Raw genomic sequence first — 24,196 nt, 5'->3', positions numbered from 1 at the left:
CAGTAGTCTATTCACGAGATTCTATTTTTGAATCAGTTTCAGGGATATTTGGAAGAAGGGATTTTGTGCATTTAAAATACGATGAGTTACCAAGCTACCAAGAGTTCAAATACACAGCATTGTAACATGTTTGAATCAAATTCCACACCTCATAGGGAAAAGTGGTTGCTTTTACCACGCATTGCATTCACATCAATAAACCAAAATTTGCCTAACCTGGATTAATTATTAGAATTTCTACATAGTCATCGTGCCAAAGGGCACATTTGGTATAATCACTGATAATACCTCAAATATTTAAGGTTTTCACACTTGAAATAATTAACACTGGGTAATTCTTAACCTTAGGTAAATGGGATCCTGGGTAATCTCATTTTACATTTCACACCAGGGATAGGCAACGTCAGTTTAGCACTAACCCTAATCAAACACACCTGAACAAGCTAATAAGGTCTTTAGGATTACTAAGGCTACAGACAAGTGAGGTTCTTTTTTGGGGTTGGAGCTAAACTCTGCAGGTCATTGGCACTCCAGGACCGACGTTGCCTACCTCTGCTTTACACTGTTCATAATTTACCTAGAGTTAACAATTAATCCTGGTCATTTCTTAATCTGTTGTGTAGTACTGTACATTCCTAAACCCTGGGTTACTGTTATTATTTGCATTGTCAGCAGTGATGACCAGATAAACGCAAAACCACATTTGGTGTGAAAATGGGTAGGATACAACAATTTGGACATGGAGCTGCACCAAGATGTAGGATTAAACATACAGGGCCTTAAAAAAACATTTCTTAGGAACAAGAATCTAAAATCATATTAAGATGACTTTAATACATCTTGAGTTACAGGCAAACAAATTTTGGAAAAAGAATATTTATGACACTCAAACAGGTATGTCCTATACAATTGTTTTGACACAGTTAATGTTCTTCCATGACATTTAATAGTTTGGCTTGCATCACTATACATGCCTGTTTTTCTTCAGAAAAAATATTAGCAAAATCAAAAATTTGAGCCGGGGACCTCTGGTTGAGTTGACACAGAATAACTCTATAGTCTTTATTTCAGCTGGAAACTGCAAGGAATTTTTTGGAGTATATTTATTGAGGATGCATGATGCATTTTTTCGGTTAGCTTAGTGAAATCTACAGTAGGTGGTGTGACAGTAGACTGCAGATTCTGTTATGCTGTTTATACCACAGAATGTATTTGGACAGAAATGCTTTACATTACACACGAGAGTGTCAAAGAAACATGGAGAAATGTGAAAACAGAGTGGGATGCGCCTCAAAAAAGTCAAGACAAGGAAGAACTTGTTATTAAAGGGTTACTCCATCCCAAAATGAACATTTTGTCATTAATCACTTACCCCCATGTCGTTCCAAACCCATAAAAGCTATGTTCGTCTTCGGAACACAATTTAAGATATTTTGAATGAAAACAGGGAGGCTTTCCAAATCACCATAGACTGCCAAATAAATAACAGTGTCAAGGTCCATAAAAGTATGAAAAGCATCGTCAGAATAATCCATCTGCCATCAGTGGTTCAACCGTAACGTTATGAAGCGACGAGAATACTTTTTGTACACGAAGAAAACAAAAATAACGACTTCTTTGGAGAGACACAGAGGAGAGGAATTATTGAATAAAGTTGTTATTTTTGTTTTCTTCGTGTACAAAAAGTATTCTCATCGCTTCATAATGTTACGGTTGAACCACTGATGGCAGAAGGACTATTCTGACGATGCTTTTCATACTTTCCTGGACCTTGACATTGTTATTTATTTGGCAGTCTATGGGACAGTCTCAAACCTCCCTGTTTTCATCCAAAATATCTTATATCTTATTGAATAATGACAAAATTTTCATTTTGGGATGGAGTATACTCATACTGTGATAGGCCTGTAATTATTTTGTCTTGTAAATGATACAGATGTGTGTGGGTAGGCAAGGTTGACTGTTAGAGCGATCAGCGATATTTTATCTGTGAGTCACATCTGTCACAGCTATATATGTCTGTCATTTTGTCTTAATTTGTCTTATTGTTGGTCTTTTACAGACAATATTTGATTTCTCAAGCTTGCATCCTTTTGCACCGCCTCATGTGTCATGTGTAAGCATAGGTGTGCCTGGGAGTTTGACTGCAAACACATTGACTCAGTTAGCACAAGGTACAGTACAAATGCAAATAGTGATGGGAAGCAAATGTGTGTCTTACAAGTAAGTAAATAGCTAAAGAAGGTGCATAGACTATTCTGTTGTTCAGTCCACAGTCCAGTGGATTTTAATCCAGCTTCACTCTTTTCAGTGACTCAGCAGGATCAAAAAGAACTTCCTGAATTCTCATGACAGTATTCCTTGTCACATGGTTCTTTTAGGCTGTCTTGTCACTTCTTTTTTGTATATAAAATACATTTTGTATATGTGTAACAGTTTTCACGTTATTAAGCATCACAACTGTTTTCAACATTAATAATAACATGTTTTTGAGCACCAAATCAGAATATTAGAATGATTTCTCAAGGATCATGTGACATTGGAGTAACATTGGAGTAATGCATTAAAAATATATAGCACCGTATGAATTTTTTTTTCTTGCCAACTTGTGCTGAAGAGCTTGGCCCAGTCTGGTGCACACTTTTCCAATGCTCATTTGATTCACATTAGGTTTCTGCATCGTGGAAAAAAATTGGTGATTATCCCATCACCACAGAAGTCTTGCCCAGCTGAGAATAGAGATTTTTGTTTCATTTACATGTTTATTCAGTTGTAATGAAATCTTTTGAGAAATATTTCATGTCTTTATTGAAAGCTGAGGTAAATTTTAAATTAAACCCATGACAAGTTGCTTATAGATAAGAGATACTTTTTATTGATTTTAGTTCAGCATTTAATGCTCTTCATTCATATTTGTTGTTGGATAAGTTAAAGAACATAGGTTCTTTTTTAACTAATAGAGTACAACAGGTAAAGGCGATTTCTGATCGCAAATTCAAACATGAAGTCATCACGGTAGCACTCTATTAATTCCGCATATAAAATTGCTTGCTCGGCAACCCTAAAAAACTAAACTCTGTTAGTGTAGTTCATAGCAATTTTTCCTATAATGAATGATTGTAAAATTCAAGTACCGTGATATTTTACTTACCAAGGTATTTCCAGAAGATCTTTGTAATACCATATGGATTTATTAGAAGTTTAGAGAAACTAATCTTTAATCTTTAATCTTCTGCATAACCAGAAGAGGGCTGAGCACCCCAAAAAATGTTGTTGAACTGAAACACATTTGTAGGGCGGAAATGTCCAAAATGTATCCTTAATGTCGTGGATATCCTATAAGCAGCTACAGGAAACATTTGCTGGCGTTTGTTGCTGCTAAAGGATGCTTTAACTTACTATACTCAATGGGTCACTTAGTTCTTTGGTTATTTGTGTGTTGTTAGTTTAGTACGTTTGTGTCAGATCAAAAAATCCAAAATGGTTTCAGACTTTTCATTGCAACTATACACATATACTTTAGAGGCTTGAACATAACATGCTTCCAGTACTGATGAAACTCAGTTAGTCACAGGGCATGTTGCTCTGTCTTGCTCCTGAATAGATACTTTGTATCCACCAACTCTTGGCAATACGGCATTATCTCCACTTGGTCATACTTTATCCCTCCAGTGAATTAATTAACACGGACAGGGCTTTTGAACATTTGTAACATAATGTCTGTGTAATGCTTTGTACCCCTGCATCAGGTTAATCTTCATCCAAGTGCACATGTGGCTTTCACCTCTCTGATCTTAATCAGAGTATTGTCTGGAAGGTTGGACCTCTCATATGAAGTCTTCATGTTAAAAATTTTTAAAGTCCTTGTATATCATTTGCCTGTAATTTCAAAGCCTCGAGGACTGCATTTAATGGTTTTATTGTTGACATCCTCATGTCAGTCCCTTCTAACAAGGGGAAGTCTGAGGACAAGGAATAAGGTGGTTCTCCATTCTGGTGTGGGCGGCCCACTGCTCTGCACATTTTATGATTAAGATCAGAACACTTGTTAGAAGAGAACTCCATGAACTAAACTGGGGTGCATTTCTTAAAAGCATTATTAGCCTAGTATGGTCACAAGTTTCATCGTTGCCAACATAGTTCAGCGATTTGCTGTTTCCTGAAACCATAGTTCAAACGAACATTCCCAGAAATATTTTTGCGATAGCATTTCCGAAAGGAGATGTTTTGAAGAATGCTGTTGTTGTTATTGTCCATACACAGCACTAGTACTAGTAGTACATACTCTGATTACCATGCTCTGATTGAAAGTCTTCTGAAGGCAAAAAAAGTTTAATTGATTTCTTGCAGAAAATCTTCTCCTCCACTATGCCCTGTCAAATTATATGATGAAACTTCATTTGCCCTCATTTGCATCATCACTTTAGAACTTCACTTCAGTAGAACATAATGTACTTGTAAAATAATAATAAAGGGCACATCAGTTGTTAATGTGATATTACATGTGCATACCCTGCATATCCATGCGCTGCACCACTGGTTTTTGTGTACAACAGAGGTGCCCAATCCTGTTTCTGGAGATGTACTAACTTGCAGAGTTCCATTCCAACCCTGATAGAACACACCTGTCTGTAATCATCAAGTGCATCTAAAGTTTTTAAATAGCTGGTTTGGTTGTGATCAGAGCTGGAGCTGAACTTTACAGGAAGGTAGATCTCCAGGAACAGGATTGGCCACCTCTGGTGTACAACATGCAAGCAAGTTGCTTGGTTCATATTTCATCCTCTCTTTCCTCTTTTTTTTTTTTGCAGTTCTGTCCTCACATCCATGGTGGTGAACCTCTCTGATGGAAAGGAAGTCTGTCAAACAGCTCAACATGGTCTCCAGGCTGCCCAAGTTTGCTTCCTGTCCCTCAGGCACCACCATGACTGCCCTTCCCCAAGGATCAGCCCTCCCGGTTTCCTCCTCAGAGTCTAAAGGTGGACCTCTAGTCAGGCACAATAAATCGACAAGTCTACAATCCCTAAATTGGAGAAAGGGTGAAGAGGACATTGGAAACAAAGTTCAACATTCTGACAGCTTGGATCAGGAGACTAGTGCAACTAGCATAACACCAGTGATGGTGACTAAAAAGCCTTCCCCTGCAGCTGCAGTAAAATGTAAAAGTGCAGTCCCCACTTCACAAAGTAGTTTCCCCAGGAGCATACTTCAGCCTAGCAAAACCTTTCCCCGCATGACTACACCGAAACATCACTCAACAGTGAATCTCCTGTATAATGACATGGCTTCTCAGAATGGAGTAAGTGTTGGTAATGGGCGATGTGGCTCCTTAGGGCCCGGTGTTGGTCATGTATCCCAACAAAGAACCCTGCAGAGCAAACTATCCCTGTCCAACGACAGCATCAAGTCTGACTCTACAGACAGCATAGTGCGCTCTCAGAGTTTCACCAACTCCAAGAGGGTAACGTGCCCAACCAACCCACCTATTACCCGCTCCTTCTCCTTTAACAAAGCTTCAGAGCTTGCTAAAGAACTTCCCAGACCATTGGCACAGTCTCCAGTAGCTAAATCATCCCTCATACAGCCAAATACAGTATTATCCGAAGAGAAAGTAAATAAATATGGAATTCCAAGGCCTGCTGTAACTACTAGCAGTCATCTTTTGCAGACTAACACAATAAAGAAATCCCTTTTACCCAGCTTTTCAGGTAACAAACCTTCTGTGCTTAGTTATAGACTTACACGTCCAACACTAACCAAACACCCCCGCCCTGTTCTCCTTGGAATTGTTCAAAAAGACGCAGAATTGAGTAAAAATGTCCAAGACACTACAAAGATAGCAGAAACCAGTTCAGAACCAAGTAGCAACATTGAAAGTATTGAAACTTCCCCAAATGAGACTTATTTTGAAGCAAAGGAGACTGAGGGGAGTCTGGGGCCCTCCTTGGAGGATATGTCGCTATCATCGTCCTCCTCTGTGGAGCACAATGACACTAGTGAAGAGTACATGGATGACTTTGATAATCTCGGGAATGGAGGTGAGACCCTGCTGCTGCCTGTCCTCAGTGATGGGTTAGACCACTTCGGGCTATGTAAAGATGACAGCGCTCTAATTAGCATGTGCAATGAGGAATCCACGAGGAATGAGGTGACCAGCCTGCACACCTTCTTATCCGAAACTGTTGACTGGGCAGGGATGGGCCTCGCAGGTGTGACTGAGAATCAATCTATTTCCATTACACCTCATTACAACTTTTTGTGTTTCTGTGTCTGTCATTTTGACTGTTCAAACCATAGTTAGTTGACTTGCTGTCTGCAGCCTACAGTGGTTGCTACCTTCAGAGTGTGATACTGTACATGCCCCCAAAGATAAATACTTTAATGTTCATAGATGCAATAATTGAATGGTTCTCAAATATATTCTTAAGAACATTTTTTTCTCAAGAATGAAATCTCCTTTGTTTGCCAAAAAATAAAGTTTGCTTAATTTTCAATAATTAAAAGATAAATAAAATAAATGTTTTAAGCCTTCCTTTGATAACTAGAAAAAAAAAAAATACACAACACAGAATTTCTGAGGAAAAAAAAAATCATAAGGCTACTTTAAGAAAGAAATTAATAAATTAAGTTGTTTTATGCATTCAAATAATTAGACATGCTAAAACACAGAATTTGGTAACAATAAAAATATGGTGAGAAACAAATAAAACATTTCATAGGGCCCTAAACATAATTTTTGTTAAACTTTTAATAAACTGATTTGAAAATGTATAAGTTTCATGATTTTAATTAATTAGACATGCTTTTTGATTAATACATTTTAATTTAACTATTAAAAAGGAGTCGAGAAAAAATATTAAAACAGAAAAAAACTGAATCCAGAAAAATTAAAACGGAAAAAATGGAATTTGGAAAAAAATAAAATGGAATTTAGGAAAGAATAAAACGGATTTCATAGGGCCCTACATATATACTGTGTATATTTTTATTGGTACTTCTCAGCATTGCTCGTAACTCTGTATTGGATTCATGCAAAAGATATATTTGATGCTACCTTAGATTTTTGCCAAAACAGGGTACCTTAGAAGGCAGCATAATGATGTAATTTTGTCACTAATATTACTTTAAAAATCATCTCTATTACCCTTTCTAACTCAGTATATTGTCTTTCTTTCAGCTGTTAAAGATGGCTTTGAGCATGAGACGTTGTCTCCTGTAGGTGATTTTCCTCATGGATCGTCTTTGGACCTGTCACCCTCAGACAGCTCTGGAGGGACTTACATGTGGGACGAGGAGGGAATGGAGGCACTGGGAGGCTCTGGACACCCATGTGGAAGCTTTGACTCTGATCTCAACAGCATGGTGAGTCCCAAGACTTTGACTGACAACAACACAAACAATTTTTTATAAACGGTTTCATAATTAGTGGATTATTGTTTTAAAGTTTTGATATTAGTTTCTTATCTTGCTTGCACAAGTCCTTAAGCAGCCCCCCTTAGTGGTCTTTGGCACTGTGGTAAAGAATTACTCCTCTAGACAACTCTCTACAATCTTGTTTGCAAGCTCCTGAAATGTACTGCCACAGCTTTTCTGGATCGGTGTGCTTTATGATTGGCATTTAAAATGTCAGTTATTGTGATGTTTTTTTTTTTTTTTTTTGTGTCGTTAAAGTGAGTCTGTCTTGTGTTCATAGCCCAGGGACGGGCTGGATAAGGCTGTCAGGTTGAGTTATTGAATGTGTATCTTTGATGATGAATCATAATACTGAGAGTACTCCAAATTGGCTCCTGCTGATATTCATTTGTCTTTCTCCTGGAAGCAGATGATCAGATTGTCAGCTTCATGGCAGTCAGTAAACAGTAAGGTGAAATCAAAGTCAGACGAGAGAATGACTCTGCATTTATGCTTACAGCGTTAGCCTTTATCCTTCTTTATAGCGCAGATAGCTTGGTAATTGCCTCTCCCTATAATGATATTTATCTTTGAGTATTTAATCCATATTCCAAATCATTTAATTAAGTGTAACTACATTTGTTTTGTAAAATAGTTTTTGTATTCATGACATTTATTAGATGAGATGAACAACATTTGCATATTCCTGTCACTACTTTTCGTGATTAAGTTTTATTGTAGTAATACGTTTTGCTAATATTTAATCATTTTTATATTTAGCTCTGATGACTGCCACTTACAGTTAGTGACTGGTCTGAAAGAGACATCTTGTGGATGTTTGATGATATGCAGGCCTACTTTTAGGCTTAATTTATACTGCACATGTGTTTAATGCGCATTGTGTGTGACATTACATACAGGTTATGTACCAAAAATGAAAAAAAATTATGTAGTTATTCTGATTTTGCCATTTAGAATAAAATGCTATTCAGCATTTTTTATTGCTTTTCTTTAGATTTAATCATAAACCTAATGTATAAGTATTGTTTTTGAGCATATAAGAAAATTCAAGGCAATTTTATTTGTATATTGAATTTTTATCGACCATTTAATTGTCTCAAGTAATTGCTTTAGACCTATTTTATGTTGTATTATTTTTTTTCTTTGATATTGTTATTTTCTTATCAAGAATTGTGACATTTCTAATAATAAATAATAATGTTGCATAATACTTTGGTATTGTAACTAGTATATTGTGATATACAGGGATTGGACAAAATAATGTGAACACCTGGTAAATAGGCCATATTTCTTTATTAAGGTGTTTTACCACCATTTGCCCTTAAAGGGATACTCCACCCCAAAATGAAAATTTTGTCATTAATCACTTACCCCCATGTCGTTCCAAACCCGTAAAAGCTCTGTTTGTCTTCGGAACACAATTTAAGATATTTTGGATGAAAACCGGGAGGCCTGTGACTGTCCCATAGACTGCCAAGTAAATAGCAGTGTCAAGGTCCATAAAAGGTATGAAAGTCATCATCAGAATACTCCATCTGCCATCAGACGGGTTATATGAAGCGACGGGAACACTTTTTATAAGCGAAGAAAACAAAAATAATGACTTTATTCAATAATTCGTCTCCTCTTTTGATATGGAGAGAGACAGAGGAGACCGTTGACAAAGGAATTATTGAACAAAGTCATTATTTTTGTTTTCTTCGCTTATAAAAAGTGTTCCCGTAGCTTCATATAACCCAGATTGCACGTCTGATGGCAGATGGAGTATTCTGACGACAACTTTCATACCTTTTATGGACCTTGACACTGCTATTTACTTGGCAGTCTATGGGACAGTCTCAAGCATCCAGGTTTTCATTCAAAATATCTTAAATTATGTTCCGAAGACAAACTAAGCTTTTATGGGTTTGGAACGACATGGGGGTAAGTGATTAATGACAAAATTTTCATTTTGGGGTGGAGTATCCCGATAATACAGATTCCAACCTTATTAGAATATATTCATACAACTTCTGAATAGTCTCCCTTTGAATGTGAACATCTGTCAGTTGTTTCAGAGATGATAAAGGAGGGAATTGGATTCTCACACTTCTCTCCAAAACTTCCCACAGTGGTCTGATAATATTCAAGTAAGGTCAGGGCAGATGTTGAAGTTCATCTTGGTACTTCAGCTGTCAAGGATTTATGATCTTGACATCATCCTTTTGGATTTTAAGAAGTTTTAGCAATTGCAGCTTTTCATGCTTGTTGGCTTCGAGGAGTTCTCTGTGGTCGGATTTTGCAGAAACATGATCTTCAAGGTGAATATTGAGGTTTGCTGTCACTTTTGCTGTAGTGGTTTAATTTTTTGTTGTTGTTGCAGCATTACATGATTTTTTCACAGATTTGTGATAACTTTAGTTAATAGAGATAACCGAAACATCACATTGAATATTCAGACCCTTTGCTTCGACACTTGAAATTTAACACATGTGCATTCAATTTCTCTGGATCATCTTTGACATTTTTGTAGACTTTCAGTGGAGTCCACCTATGGTAAATTCAGCCAGTTGGACATGATTTGGAAAGGTACACACCTATATAAGGTCTAACAGCTGAAAATACATACCAGAGCAAAAACCAAGCCATCAGATCTAGGAAAGGCTAAGGAAACATTCCTGCTGCATTTAAGGTTCCCGTTCTTAATGGAATGATGTTTGGAACAACCAGGATTCCTCCTAGAGATGGTTGTTTGGCCAAAGTGAGCAATCGCTGTAAAAGTACCTTGGTAAGAGAGGTTACTCAGAACCTGAGATCATTTGTGGAGATGGAAAAAACTTACAGAAGGACTACCAACATTGCAACACTGTGCTGATCTGTTTTGAGGCTTTGAGGCAGAGTGATCACACATGAACATGTCCAATTTGCCAAAAAAACAAACAAACAAACACCTGAAAGCCTCTCAGACTGTGTGAATCAAACAACTATCTGGTTTGATGAACCTCAAATTCATTTCTGAAGGAAACGAGCAGAAAACAATAGCTGAAGTAGTGCTGCACAGCTTCTATAGTACCTTTAAGAACCACAGGGGGGCAGCAGAAACTCACAAATATTCACTCTAAAGAAAGCGTCATCCATTTCAATAAGCTTATCTTACAAAACATCCTACAGGAATAGTTCATTTACTACCCTTTGTGTTGTTCCAAACCCATATGACTTTCTTTTTTCTGTGAAACACAAGATGTTTTGTAGCTGATCTTTTGGATATAATAAAATGGGGAATAGGGATTGCAAAGGAGCTCTTATGACTCATGCACTATTTTTAAGTCTTAAGAATTCATATGATATAGGAGGAAAAGACCCAAATTCAGTTTCTTATTCACTTGTTCTCCTCTGCCACAGGAGTCAAATATTTGTTTGCATTGAGCCTGGTTTGGTTTTGAGGTTGTGTCATTGATGCTGAAATTCGGCGTAAAGCATGAAGGTGAATAAAAGGTGACAGAACTATTTTCCCCTGACACTACAGCCACTGTGCATCTGTGCAATTGTGTATTCCAGATTAATGGGATGTCACCTCTTTCACTTCACCACTGTGCCAGGTGGTTTCATCAGATGTGTGATAAAATACAAGCAAATTTATGACAGCACAATGTTGTGGCCACTGTGAAGGTGTAAATTAGGATGAAAAATCTCAAGGTGTTGTGTAAGTAGCTGACGGTATCCAACTCTCTCATGTATGGCTGATAGATTAAAATGAACTAATTTCCTATCAGATATTTAATTTAATAAGAATGGATTAAATTAATGAAAAAAAGTAGTCTTAAAAAAGTAGCAGTAGTCTCAAAATGGTTGGAAAATGTGTGCAGACTTAATCAGAATTTCCAATCCAAAAATAATACTGTATTTACAATATTCAGGTAAATTCATACATTTTTCATACACAGTTTTTTTTTTATACAAAACATTTATTTGTATAATACTTTTTACATATTGTTTCAAAGCAGTTTAACAGGAAATTACTGTTTCTTCATTACAGTTAAGAATTAACTGTTATCAGAGGTGATTGTGTCAAAGTAAAGTCCATATGGTAGAAATGTAAAGATTAGACAAATCATTTAACGTCACATTCAGAAACAATGAATGCAATAAAGCAATGATTGCATGATGTGATCTTAATGCTTACAACATAAGAGTAATATAGCAGTTTTGTTTCAGTTTCAGTCATTATTTAAACATTTTCCCTGAAAGTTTGAGTTTAAATAGTCTGCAGGAACACAGCTGTTAACAAAAATAGGCTCTGAAAGTGGACTAGATGAGTTTGATAAATACATGAGTTGAGCGTGATGATGTTTAATGTCCCTGACAACCTCTGTTTTTCCATTTAGCCACTTGTTAACAACTGGCTTTTTCAAGACAAGTAAAATTTTTTAAAAACAAATCTGATGTATTTTATGTTTTAGACTAAATTATGAATCTCAAAACACATATTGACTTCAGGATGATGGCAATGGAAGTGCTAAAATGCTAACTCGTTTCCAGGCTTTGGCGTATAAAAATATGCCATTTCGTAAGCACTCCACAAGCAAATCATGTGAGCTAACAAAAATTTGTCCAAATATACCATTTCAATTGGTCAAACAGAAATGAATTAAAAAATACAGTAAAAATAGCATGCACACATTGTGACTTGTCAAATGTTAAACCAAGGCACAGAAATGACTCAGGATTTAACCAAGGGAAAGAAATCTGAGCGACGATGTTCTGTTCCCTCTCTCTGCCGGAACGTCTGTCACACTCAGATATCAGCGCTCCTCGTCTGATTGGCTGAGTCAGAAAGGATGATTTCCTCCCTACTGCTTGTGTATATTTTCTCAGACAGTTCAGCTGACCCAGTGTGCTGTGTGTCTTCACCTGCTCACTGACCTGGGTTATGCTGAGTGCAGGATGTTGCAAGTTTATCATGCAAGTTTGTTTTAAAATGAGTAGCCAAACCAGCAAAAATTATAGGAAGCCATATGATCGCGTTCTCATAAATGTTGACAAAAATGAATTGGAAAATGAACTAGACTTTGATCAAACTGATTTTCTTATATTATATTATAGTATTATAGTATTATTATAGTATATATTAAATGTCAAAACATTGCTGTTGTAATTAATAAACATTAACCAACAAAATAACAGTCCGCAAACCTGATCTCCTCAAACCTAAGCATGTACAATAACAGGTCAGGTGTGGCAGTGCTCCACTAGAGGGCAGCGTGTTTCCAACATGGGGAATTGCTACAAGATTGTTGAAGGAAAAGAGACACTGACATTACACATGATTAAGTTCTTTCTCTCATTCTTTTACTTTCTTCTTCTCTCTTTTGGTCCCTTCTCACTTTCGCTCTCATCATATGGGCTTTCAATTGAACTTTCTCAACATTGTCTAATCATTTGGGCTGTTTAGAAGTTTTTGATGCATCTCTCTAGTTCTCCAGGACCGTCTGTTGTTGTTGTTGCCTGCCAAGCGTCACTTGAGGGCCCTCACTATGGCACCGAATCCATTAAGATAACATGTTTTTCTCTGTTTTCTCGTTTTTTATTTTTTATTATTCTTTCCTGAAGGAAAAACCTAATCTATAACCATTTCCAAAAGACTCTGCAAGTTTGCTACAGCATTTGATTTTAATTATAAACAACAGTCCAAATGTGGAACTAAGTAACTTTTTCCCCACTGTAGAAAAGTTTTAGGGTACAATAGGGTTAAAAGCACACCTTAAGGAAAACGGCTTTTCTGTAATGCATGATTGCAGACAATTTAAGTGAACAATGATGGAGAAACACATTTTGCGAGAAAATAATAAATCCTAAAGTAATTTGTTTTGTTTAAAAATCATTTGTAGGCTATGTATGAAATGGCGAGGGGGGCCTTTAATCCCCCCCAGTACTGATACAAATAAGCTTGCGTAATATGTGTTGCATAATATCTAAAACCCTTTTTAATAAATAATTTCAGAAAAGTTTCTACCATATTTGTTTATTTTGATAAATAATAATAATAAAATCATTTACTTTTATTTTGTCATTAAAATGTGTTCATTTTTGAAAATACAAAAAAAACCCAATTTTAAAAAAGCTTCTTAAAGGGGTCATATGTTGTTGTCATTGCTAAAAAGAACATTATTTATTGTATTTGGTGTAATGCAATGTGGTTTAAGGTTTAAGGTTCAAAAAACACATTATTTTCCACACAATGTACATTATTGTTGCTCCTCTATGCCCCATTTCAGCTCATTTTAACACGCCCCCACATGTCTATGTCACAATGTGGGAAGATTTGCACAATGCCGCCCAAATGTTCACGCAAAGAAAGGAGGAGTAACTTTATTGTTGCTGCTACCCCACCGCCATTTTGTGGAGACGCTGTATGTTTTGCTGCGAAAATACTTTGTTTGGCCTTCCAGAAGAGGACACGACTAGAAATCAATGGTTAAATTGTTTTTACAACACTGTTCCAGAACAGTTCAATCCAAATATTCAGATGTGTGCAGCACATTTTATGGAGGACTGTTTCCTGGTCCTGGGAGAGTAGACTACAATGCCGGCTGTTCTGACTCAGTCTGTAAGTACATTTACATATTTAAATAATTTGCCACTGATGATTCAAATGCGAGTTTTGAGCAGTGTAGTGCAGCTCTTGATGTTTGTCATTTCTCTGATCACAAATGCAGACATGGTTTTATGTTTACGCGGCACGATGTGTAAAAAGACACGCAATGTGTAAAAAGACAGTGTAGGTCATTAAAAATTATAATCAGTAATTATTTCCCCACTGGATGCAACAAATGCCTCATTTGTAATGGGTTTTGTTATGGCTTCACAATATGGTAAGGGGAATAACATTTCTGTCACATTCTTGAGGTATTCTGCCAATCACAATGCACTGGATAGCTGGCCAATTAGAGCACACCTTGCTTTTCAGAACGATGAGTCTTGTAAAAATCGACACGTTTCAGAAAGGTGGGGCATAGAGGAGAAAAAATAATGTACATTATGTGGAAAACCTTGAACCTTAAACTGCATAAACACATTACACCAAATACACAAAACAATGTTCTTTTTAGCAACATCATATGACTCTTTTAAATATGTAAATGTACTTACAGGCTGTGAGTCAGAAGCACCAGACTGTCCTTGCAAAGTTGGAACTGCCCCACATTATGGACGCTGCAAATGTAGAGCTGTTAAAATAATTAAGGACTCTAACCACCCTGGTAAATGTCTTTTCATTTTACTGCCATCTGGTAAGCGCTTCCGTAGCCTGATGGCAAAAACTGAGAGACTTAGGAGGAGCTTCTTCCCCCAGGCCAACAGGCTCCTAAACTTAAACCCAGTCTCTTAACTTCTACATGACTTCACTTAATTATCAGTAAGATACTTAATGTAATGACATTTTCACTAGCACACAGTATTTTCTATAATTTAAATTTTTATTTACAACCTCTAATGCTGCTATGTAAATACTCTGTACAACCTGTTTGCACATTCTTCTTTTGTACATTCCTGCTCATCTTAATATTTATTAAGTCTACAGTATACTGTCTTGCTGTCACGCTACTGTGCCGGATGGAACACAGAGTCAAGAATAATCGAGAGAGTCTTTATTAATCCAACACAGGGGTAAATCCAACATGGAACACAGGAGGAAGACACACGTACTGACTTGTAGACCAGACCAACACAGACTGAAAGGACATGGGTTTTAAAGACAGGCTAACGAGGGACTAAGGAGACACACCTGGGAACTAATCAGACACACCTGGCAACTAATCAATCAAAATGAATAACATAAAAAACCCCACACAAAACAAACTCAAAATAAAACAACAAAAATAAAAACAACATTAAAATTACATTTTATTGTGACATTACTCCCCCCTCCCGGAAGGTGCGACCTCGCACCATAGAAACAACACAGAGAGGCATAGGTGGGATCTTGGGAGGAGGCTCCGGTGGAGGACGGACCCCAGGAGGGAGCCAGCAGACAGAGACCACAGAGGAAGGGGCCAGGGAGGAGACGACGGAGGGAGGAGCCAGGGAGGAAACAGGAGGGACCTGGAGCAGTAGGAGCCCAGCAGGACCCAGGCCACAGCCATAACAGCCCAAGGTGGAGCCGATGGTGGGAGGAGGAATGGCTGCCAACTCCAGGGGGCCGACCCACGGCAGCGGAGCAGGGGGAGGAGGAGCCCGAGGCGGAGATGGAGAGCCGAAGAGCCAGGGTGACGGGGAGGATCTGGAGGTCCTAGGCGGAAGTGATGGCACCGGCGACTGGCGCGGAGATGTGGATAAGGGAGGCCACGGTGGAGCCAGAGCGACAGAGGACTGAGGTGGAGCCAAGGGAATGAAGGAGCCTGAGGGACTGCGGGACGAGGCGAAGCCAGAGAAGTGGAGTCCCAAGGAGCTGGATGGTCGACGGAGCCAGGTGGAGCTTGTGGACTGCCGGGCCATGGCGGAGAGGAGGGAGCTAGGAGCCATGGTGCAGCCGACGGGTCAACGGGCCGAGGCGGAGTCCAGGGCTCAGAGGCAGAAGGCGGAGGTGAGGGAGACTCGGTCCCGCGGAGCTCGCACCGCAATGATGGTGGGCTGAGGGTTAGGAGAGGGACTGCCAGACAACAGCGGTGGAGGAGGCAGGAGCAGGTGGGAATTTTGGAGGAGCGGCCACTGGAGGACACATTCTAGGCGCGGGCACTGGAGGACACATTCTAGGCGCGGGCACTGGAGGACACATTCTAGGCGCGGGCACTGGAGGACACATTCTAGGCGCGGGCACTGGAGGACAGATTCTAGGCGCGGGCACTGGAGGACACATTCTAGGCGCGGGCCCTGGAGCACACTTTCTAGGAGCAGGCACTGGAGAATTGGAAGCCCCCTCAGGGCTGGACGAGGAAACCAAGGACGAAGGAGGGCTGGACAGGACCAGCGGAGACGACGGAGAGAGAAGAGGGGGCAGTTCAACTTTCAGTTCCGATTCCCAGTCTTTAAGATCCACCTCCTCATTTTGGCCCTTTTGCCGCTCCATATCCAGCTCACCCTCAGCCGTGGTGCAGGGGGCGGTGCTCCTCTCCACGCTCACCCTGTCCGTGTCCTTCTTCCTCATGGCAGGCGGTGTTGCCGGCTCACACACCTGGTCTGACGTCACGGCGTCATTAAGGGCGGAATTAAGGGCGAAGGAAGGGATCCATGAACACAACAGGGAAAAAAAGGACTGAGAAAAACCAGAAAACAAACAGAGGGTAGACAAACGGAATAAACTGTTGTAGGTTGTAGGTCACGCTACTGTCCTGGAAGGAACACAGAGTCAAGAATAATCGAGAGAGTCTTTATTAATCCAACACAGGGGTAAATCCAACATGAACCACAGGAAGAAGACACCTGTACTGACTTATAGACTCGACAAACACAGACTGAAAGGAAAGGTTTTAAAGACAGGCTAACGAAGGACTAAGGAGACACACCTGGGAACTAATCAGACACACCTGGGAACTAATCAATGAAGGAGGGACAGAAACTGGGTCACACAGAACATGGGGAATGGAACACATGCAGGGAAAACACAACATTATAAGTCCAGGGGTGTGACACCTGCACATTTTATTTTATAAGCAATTTATTTTATTATTTTTTATCTTGCTTTTTCCATACCATGTTTATATATCCTTCTTTCTTTGAGTGAACATATGGCTGTGTCGTTATGCATGGAGCGGACCTGACTTACATTTCATTGCTGGTCATATGCTCTCCATATAACCATGTATGTGACAAATAAAAATCTTGAATCTTGAATCTTATAGAAACAGACACTGGCATTGTAGGCTACTCTCACAGGAAACATTCCTCGTCCTCTGTAAAATGCGCTGCAAACATCTGAATATTTAGTTTGAACTGTTCTGGAACAGTGTTGTAGATACAACTTAACCACTGATTTCTAGTTGTGTCCTCTTTTGGAATGCCAAACAAAGTAGTTTCGCTTTCACAACGAAACACACAACATCTCCACAAAACGTGACTTAAACAAACATATCCCTGTTACATTAAGCCCTTCTTTCTTTGAGTGAACATATGGCTGTGTCGTTATGCAGATCTTCCCACATCGTGACGTAGACATGTGGGGCCGTGTTAGAGTGAGCCGTTTTAGGTAGGCGTGGTTGACTCTTAACTCTTATAAAGAATATCTCTTTGGATTTGAGACTTTAGTCTTTGCAACTTTACAGATCTTCTTTATGCGCCAAGAGCTTGTAACACTCCAAAGTAGGAAAAATTTAAATCGCATCATATGACCCCTTTAAAATGCTTGAAGGTGATCTCATAATAAGTTAATATGACTTCACAGAACCAATGTTTATATTATATTTGATTTAATATAATATTAAGTGTAAAAGTTTCATTATAAATATGATTCATAATGATTATATAGATTATCTCCACCCCTAACCATTTGAATCTAACCATGTCATGTCAAAAAACAGGAAAGTCAGCCATTTATCTATCATTATTTTGCTGTTGACCCCAGTAATAAATATTGAAAAACCCTTGATTTAATTAACTTAAAGAAAATGGAAAGTCATTAACTAACTCTTTGTCTCAAAATATATTTGGAAACTTTAATAATTCTCATTTGCTACATAAATCAACATTATAAATAAATTAATTAAAACATATGTTAGATCAACTTAGACCTTTTAAAATTGAAATTTTTCAATAAATTATTTCTTTAGGGCTGGACTTTTTGTTCCATTTTGAGGTCTTTCCGGTAGTGATGGGAGATACTAACCTTTTCGAAGCTTCAAATAAATTGAACCAATTGCTTCTGATTGAAGCTTCTGATTGAAGCACTCATAACAAAGCCTTGTTTACTGAAATCACGTGACTTTGGCATTTTAATACACGCTCCAAACCACTGTTTCGAAACAAATGGTTCACAAAGGTTTTGAAGCTTCATGAAGAAGTGTTTCAAAAGTGACAATCACTCCTTCTGGCTTGTTCATTAGCTAGTAAAATGAGGTCAACTTTTAAGTTGCTTTGGCTGAGTTGCTTTTACTCAATAAGATAAGGCTTAAAGAATACCAGCCTCTGGAACAGTGCTAGATTATCAATATTTACGGGGCATTAGGGACTGACAGAGCTGAGCAAATGGCACTGTCCACAGTACAGTAGTTTCACAAGTTCAGATAAGCAACTATTTGAGTAACTATCCTTGTAAATACAGCAAGCAGGGAGGATGTGCCATACTTTATGACAATAATGCAAAGATATTTTTTTTTTCGTTAATGGAATACTTTACCCATTGTGAAAATTCTGCCACAATTCATAGCTCATAAATCATTCTCATGTCATTCCAGACCATATTTTAAATGGTAATTTTTAGAGCCTGACAGCCTTAGTCCCAGTTTGCATTTATTTTATGGAAAAGACCAGCGTGAATGACCTCCATGACTTCTCTCTTTGTGTTGCAAGGAAGAAGAACAGACAATGCCATAGGCGATATAGGCAGCTGTCTAGGGCATCACAACAGGGTGCTGCCCCAGCACAGAGCTGTCAGGGTGTGCACTGAACTAGCTCATTTTCACTCATTTTTACTGGATTTCTCCAAACTTGCTGTTTTTTACATTGTGCCCACATCTATCATCATAGTCATTTTTCAAAAAAAAAAAAATAAAATTACAAATAAATTGGCACTGTAATCACAGATTGAAATACCACTCCATGGGATAACACACACACACACACACACACACACACACACACACACACACACACACACACACACACACACACACACACAAAAAGCAGATTTATATTGGTTGTTACAAAACCAGTTTTTGAAAAATTCAGGGTGGTACAGGACCTTATTCACCCTGTGTTTCCAATAATAACTTGCTGATGTACATTATCCCTTATTTAAATTTGTTTTGAGGTATAGACTACTTAAATAATACTTTTAATGTGCTTTTTGTTCTTTTTGAAGCATGAAGTGTTTGTACCTATTTATAGTAATTGCATGGACAAGAGCAAAAAGTACAATTCTTTATTTATTTTCAGATTACCTAATGCTTTAATCAGGACTATTTTGTTGTTGCTGTTGTTGTAATATCAATCCCTTGTAACTGTAGACGAATAGACCTTGTCATGAGCAAGGCTCTGTTTAGTTGAGGTTCTGTCCTTCATTAATTTTCTTACTGATTGTCTGCTGCAAAAAAACAAACAAAAAAAAAAAAAAAAACAGGTGAACTAAATACAACAGACATTGTCAACTTTTTTTAAAACACCCCCTCAGTTTTTTTTCTCCTTCCCTATGACCAGAGTGCTACAGAATTTTAATACAGTGTGTTCAGATGGTCACTCGCCACTGACACAAGAACCCCTCTGAAATATTGATTAGTGACTTTCTCTTCTACTCCCCCTGCCTATAAAATCTGCTACTAAAACTCCATTTTCACCCTTCTCTGTGGTAATCTGTCAGCTGTGTAATATTTTCTGTTTTGTTTCACAACAGTCAAGAAATCCAACTATGAAGGTTTAGATGTGTTTCCCATGTCCCAGTCCCATAAGGGCCTTTTTTGAAGACTCTTGGAGTGACATCCAGCAGTTCACTATAGGAATGATGCCAGTAAGATGCTTTTCGTGTTCCAAAAATCAAGTTGGTATTACAAGTCTACCACATTGCACCAGCTCATTTAGAAACATTCTTCCAAAACAAAGCTATCATCTTAAATTGCAATTAATTAATTATAATACAAAATTTTTAAACTGATAGACAATTTAAAAAGAATTTACAATTCTTGATACTAATGTAGATTCCATAGAAAACAAATATTTTGAGTACATTCCTTTCTTGAAGTATTTTAAGAAAGGCTTGAATTATAATAATAAAATGGAAAGGATTTTTTTAAAAAGAGAAATGAATGTACAAATTAAAATTAAATGAACAAACTGAAAAAAAAGGTAATCAAATGTAAAATAACATTTTGAGTTTAACCATGCATTATTTCATATCTTGCTTGTTGGTAAGACATATAAATTATTTATCAAAAAGTTATACCTGAAAAGCAAGCTTCCTTGGTGTAAGCAGCGAGCAAGGTAATGAATGTTTGAATAGAGCGGTCACATCTGGGCCATGTTTGAAAGGCTGTAGCTCCTTTGTGTGAAGGCTTGGATGCTGTATGAGAAATGGCCTTTTGTTGTCTTAATGAAGAAAAGTACCAAGAAATAGCAAATTACTGTCTGATAGGAGAGAAAGGCCAAAAATGGAGCAGACTGTAAAGCTCATTCAGCAGCACTTCCTGTGTCTTGGGCAGAGGGAAAAGAGGCTGCTATGAGAGCTAGAGAAAAGAGAGATCGTAAATAATGATCTTTCCCAAGTACATTGTTATTTAGTTCGGACTGCCAAGGTCAGATTTTATTTTCTTGCATCTGATCTTATTGATAATTTAGGCAAGCACTTGCTTGACCTTGATTGAAGCTTTATCTGCCTCTCTCACTTCATCTTTTCATGGATAAAACATAAAACCTTGGCTCAGTCGATATGTGATATGTATTTAGACTAGTTAGTTTTTACTGTTAAGACCATGTTTCTAACAGCAGAAATGAAAAAATAAAGAAATAAATTAAAGAGACTGGCATCACTGATTGTAATAAAGTGATATCACATGAGCAAGAGTGTGTAATGGCTGTATGGGCATCAGTTTTAGCACATGGACTGAAATCTGTTTACTACTCAGATAAACCATAAACTCTTCACTCTTCCATTTGGAAAACGCTACAGGACTCTTAGGACTCTACAGGATTGCCCTGTTAGTTTTAATATAAAACTATGAAATTTGTGTAATACATTTTTGGTAGTAGTTATGATGTGTAGTCTATAAAGAATTCTTCCATAAAGAATTTATGTTGGTGCATGGCACCATTATCATCTCTTCTTCTCGTCAGTGCTGTTTGTCGTGGCTGTCGAACTGTTTGACCTGCTTCATAACGCTTAGCAATATCACATGAGTAGGAGTGTGATATGGCTCAGCACGACTGTGATTACCTGCATCCAGAGGTCTCATGCTGATATAGAGCCACTGCGCACGACTGCAGGTGTGATATTGCATTTAAGCAAAAGCAAATTCACCACAAATGAAAGCATATTTATACTTTCTCAATTGCTCCCTATCCCCTATATCAGGGGTTCCTGAACTATTTTTTTAGTTGAACCCATTTTCACGTGAAATATTAGGTAACACTTACAAATTTTAAGGTGTCCTTGTTACACGTTACATGTACTTAAATTATGCATAATTCGATCCAAGTAACCCTGAACCAAACCCTAATCCTAACCCTAACCACATAGTAAGTACACTTGTAGTTAATTGATATTACTCAGTACTTAAATGAATAATTACACTGTAACAAGGACACCTTAAAATAAAGTGTAACCTATTTTTTTTTTAGTATTTATTTACAATATACTGTAGGTGACAAATGTTCTAAAATATATTAAGATTGTTTTGTTATGCATGGTGATTGTTATATGATAGACATTTAATCTCATAAGAAATGTCTTCACTCTGAAACATGCAGCAATCTTTTTCAGTTTTTTTTCAGTTTGATAATTGCACTAAGCCAAATCATGTTTTCAAATGTTATTTGACTTGCAGCCCTCTAGGTGATTTCCGAGGCTAGCAGTAGCAAGCTAGATTTGAAAGCATAAGATCCCACCCTCCCTGCAAATCACTCTCCCCCAAAACACATGAACATGTACAGGCAGACTAGAGGCTAACCAGCGACACGATGAGAGATGGCATTGGTGGAGAATTGAATGCAATGCTACCGGATTACCTCATTACAGTACAAAGCACATTATATTACAATAACACCTTCCATTATTGCTTGGTCTGCAATAGGGCTGAACGATATATCGTTATCGTATCTATATCTAGATATGAACTTTCAAGATATTACTATCGAAAAAAGCAACGATATAGACAATATAGATTTCCCCTCTCCGCGCTCGCCCTGCATACAACTCTGGCAGTCACAACAAACATCAGTTTTACGAGTGCCCTTGAATGCACCGCTAAAGCCAGCGCGCACACACTACCAGGGACGTGGGAACTATATTGTGAGAGGGGGGGGGGCGTTTCCATGGTGACGCGTCATTGCTTGTCACGTGACACACCGCAGCAGCAACAGCGCTGAATGAATGTTGATTTGCTTTTATGTCATTTTTCCTTTTTTATTCAGAATATTCACAAATGTGTTAGCTATGGCATGAAATATGTGATATTCCGATTGTCAATACATGCAAGTGGAAGTGTATTGTTGTTTAAACACCTTTATAACGATCGCGTTAGCTGTATGCGCGATGGGCGCCGCCGTGTTAGTTTGTGCCGCAGACGCAGTTCAGAGAATCGCATCTGTTGGATTTACAACCTCTATGTTTACAACACGTGAATTCATCCACTTCTCCCGAAATACTTAAAAGTAAGTGGCTGGTGAACTGGGAATAGAATAGAGTAAAACATTGAAGTTAAGTTACGTAGGTAATAAGGATTATTATTACCTCTTTCCATAGACATCAGTGTGTATTTTACAAACTCTAAATGTATTGTTTTTTTTTTAGTACTTACGTGAATTTATATGTTTTAAAACCTAAAATAAACAGTATGTGGTTGAAAACACTGAAAAGTTGTGATATATGACAGTTCTGAGCGCGCCTGTCTCTGGCTAAATTCAACATTTGAATTTAGCAGTTGATCATGTGATGCACTTGATCGTACGCTCCAGGGACCAGCCTAGACTGATTACACCTGTGTGATCGTACGTGCGAAAGGCTTAAAAACAATAAATTTTCTGACACAAAAATTTTGAAATGTAGGCTTAAATCAAACACACATTTAATTCAGATTCTGTATTATATATATATATATATATATATATATATATATATATATATATATATATATATATATATATATAAACTATATATATATATATATATATATATATATATATATATAAAAAACAACGGAAAACAAAAACAACGAACAAACCCCCCCCCCAGCTGCCTGACCCCGAGAGGGGTGGGGAAAGGGGAGTGGGGAGGGGGGCGGCCGTATTGTATCGATATCGAGATATCTGGCATTTAAAATCGAGATATGAAATTTTGTCCATATCGTTCAGCCCTAGTCTGCAATAGTTTAATGGAACAGGCTGATGACGTATCATGTCTGCGCAAACAGGGTGCACAGAGGTATGTGAATACATAGGTTAACAGGCAGGTAGAACAGCCTGTTTTAGCCCTTGGGCCGAGGGATATGATTGGACTAACATTTTATGGTCCTAAGCTTTTCACAGATGACATAAATACATATAAATACATTTGGAAAACTTAACTTAGTGATTGCTATCGGGGTGTGAAGAGACTTTCAGCCTGCACAACAAAAAATGTTTTTGAACCGAATCCCCTACACAGCCATTAATTAGCATTTTGTCAACTTACAAACCCCCTGCAGTTCCCTCATGAAAAAATAGTAAAGCAGTGAACAATTGACTGATTTCAAATGTAGCTTTAGTAGGATGTAGGTGTTATTTATCATTTAGGGAGGATAATCAAGCTATTTAATTCTCAACCAACTTAAGGTTAGGGTTCTCAATCATCTCGTGAAGCAGTATACAGTGTACACAAATCTACAGGTAGGTCACTGGTAAGGACCCTGGCTTACTACACATTGGGACAGTGATTATGTTGTGTTGAATTTTGCTATTGAGACTTTACCTT

At 37.9% G+C, this 24,196-nt stretch overlaps 1 protein-coding gene across 2 annotated transcripts in view; it reads left to right on the top strand.

Annotated features, from left to right (window-relative positions):
- LOC109084537 (serine-rich coiled-coil domain-containing protein 2-like) overlaps positions 1-24,196 on the top strand; it is a 65,264-nt gene that overhangs the window by 8,956 nt on the left and 32,112 nt on the right. For both annotated transcript variants that reach the window (XM_042735189.1, XM_042735190.1), the window contains exons 2-3: positions 4,812-6,209; positions 7,178-7,362. In XM_042735189.1, the coding sequence (XP_042591123.1) occupies positions 4,847-6,209; positions 7,178-7,362 (1,548 nt within the window). In that variant the 5' untranslated portion in view covers positions 4,812-4,846. The remainder of the gene's footprint in view (positions 1-4,811; positions 6,210-7,177; positions 7,363-24,196) is intronic.

This window comes from Cyprinus carpio, chromosome B12 (assembly GCF_018340385.1).
Source record: "Cyprinus carpio isolate SPL01 chromosome B12, ASM1834038v1, whole genome shotgun sequence".
NCBI classification, from domain to species: Eukaryota; Metazoa; Chordata; class Actinopteri; order Cypriniformes; family Cyprinidae; genus Cyprinus; species Cyprinus carpio.
This window is presented reverse-complemented; position numbering and strand designations above follow the sequence as displayed.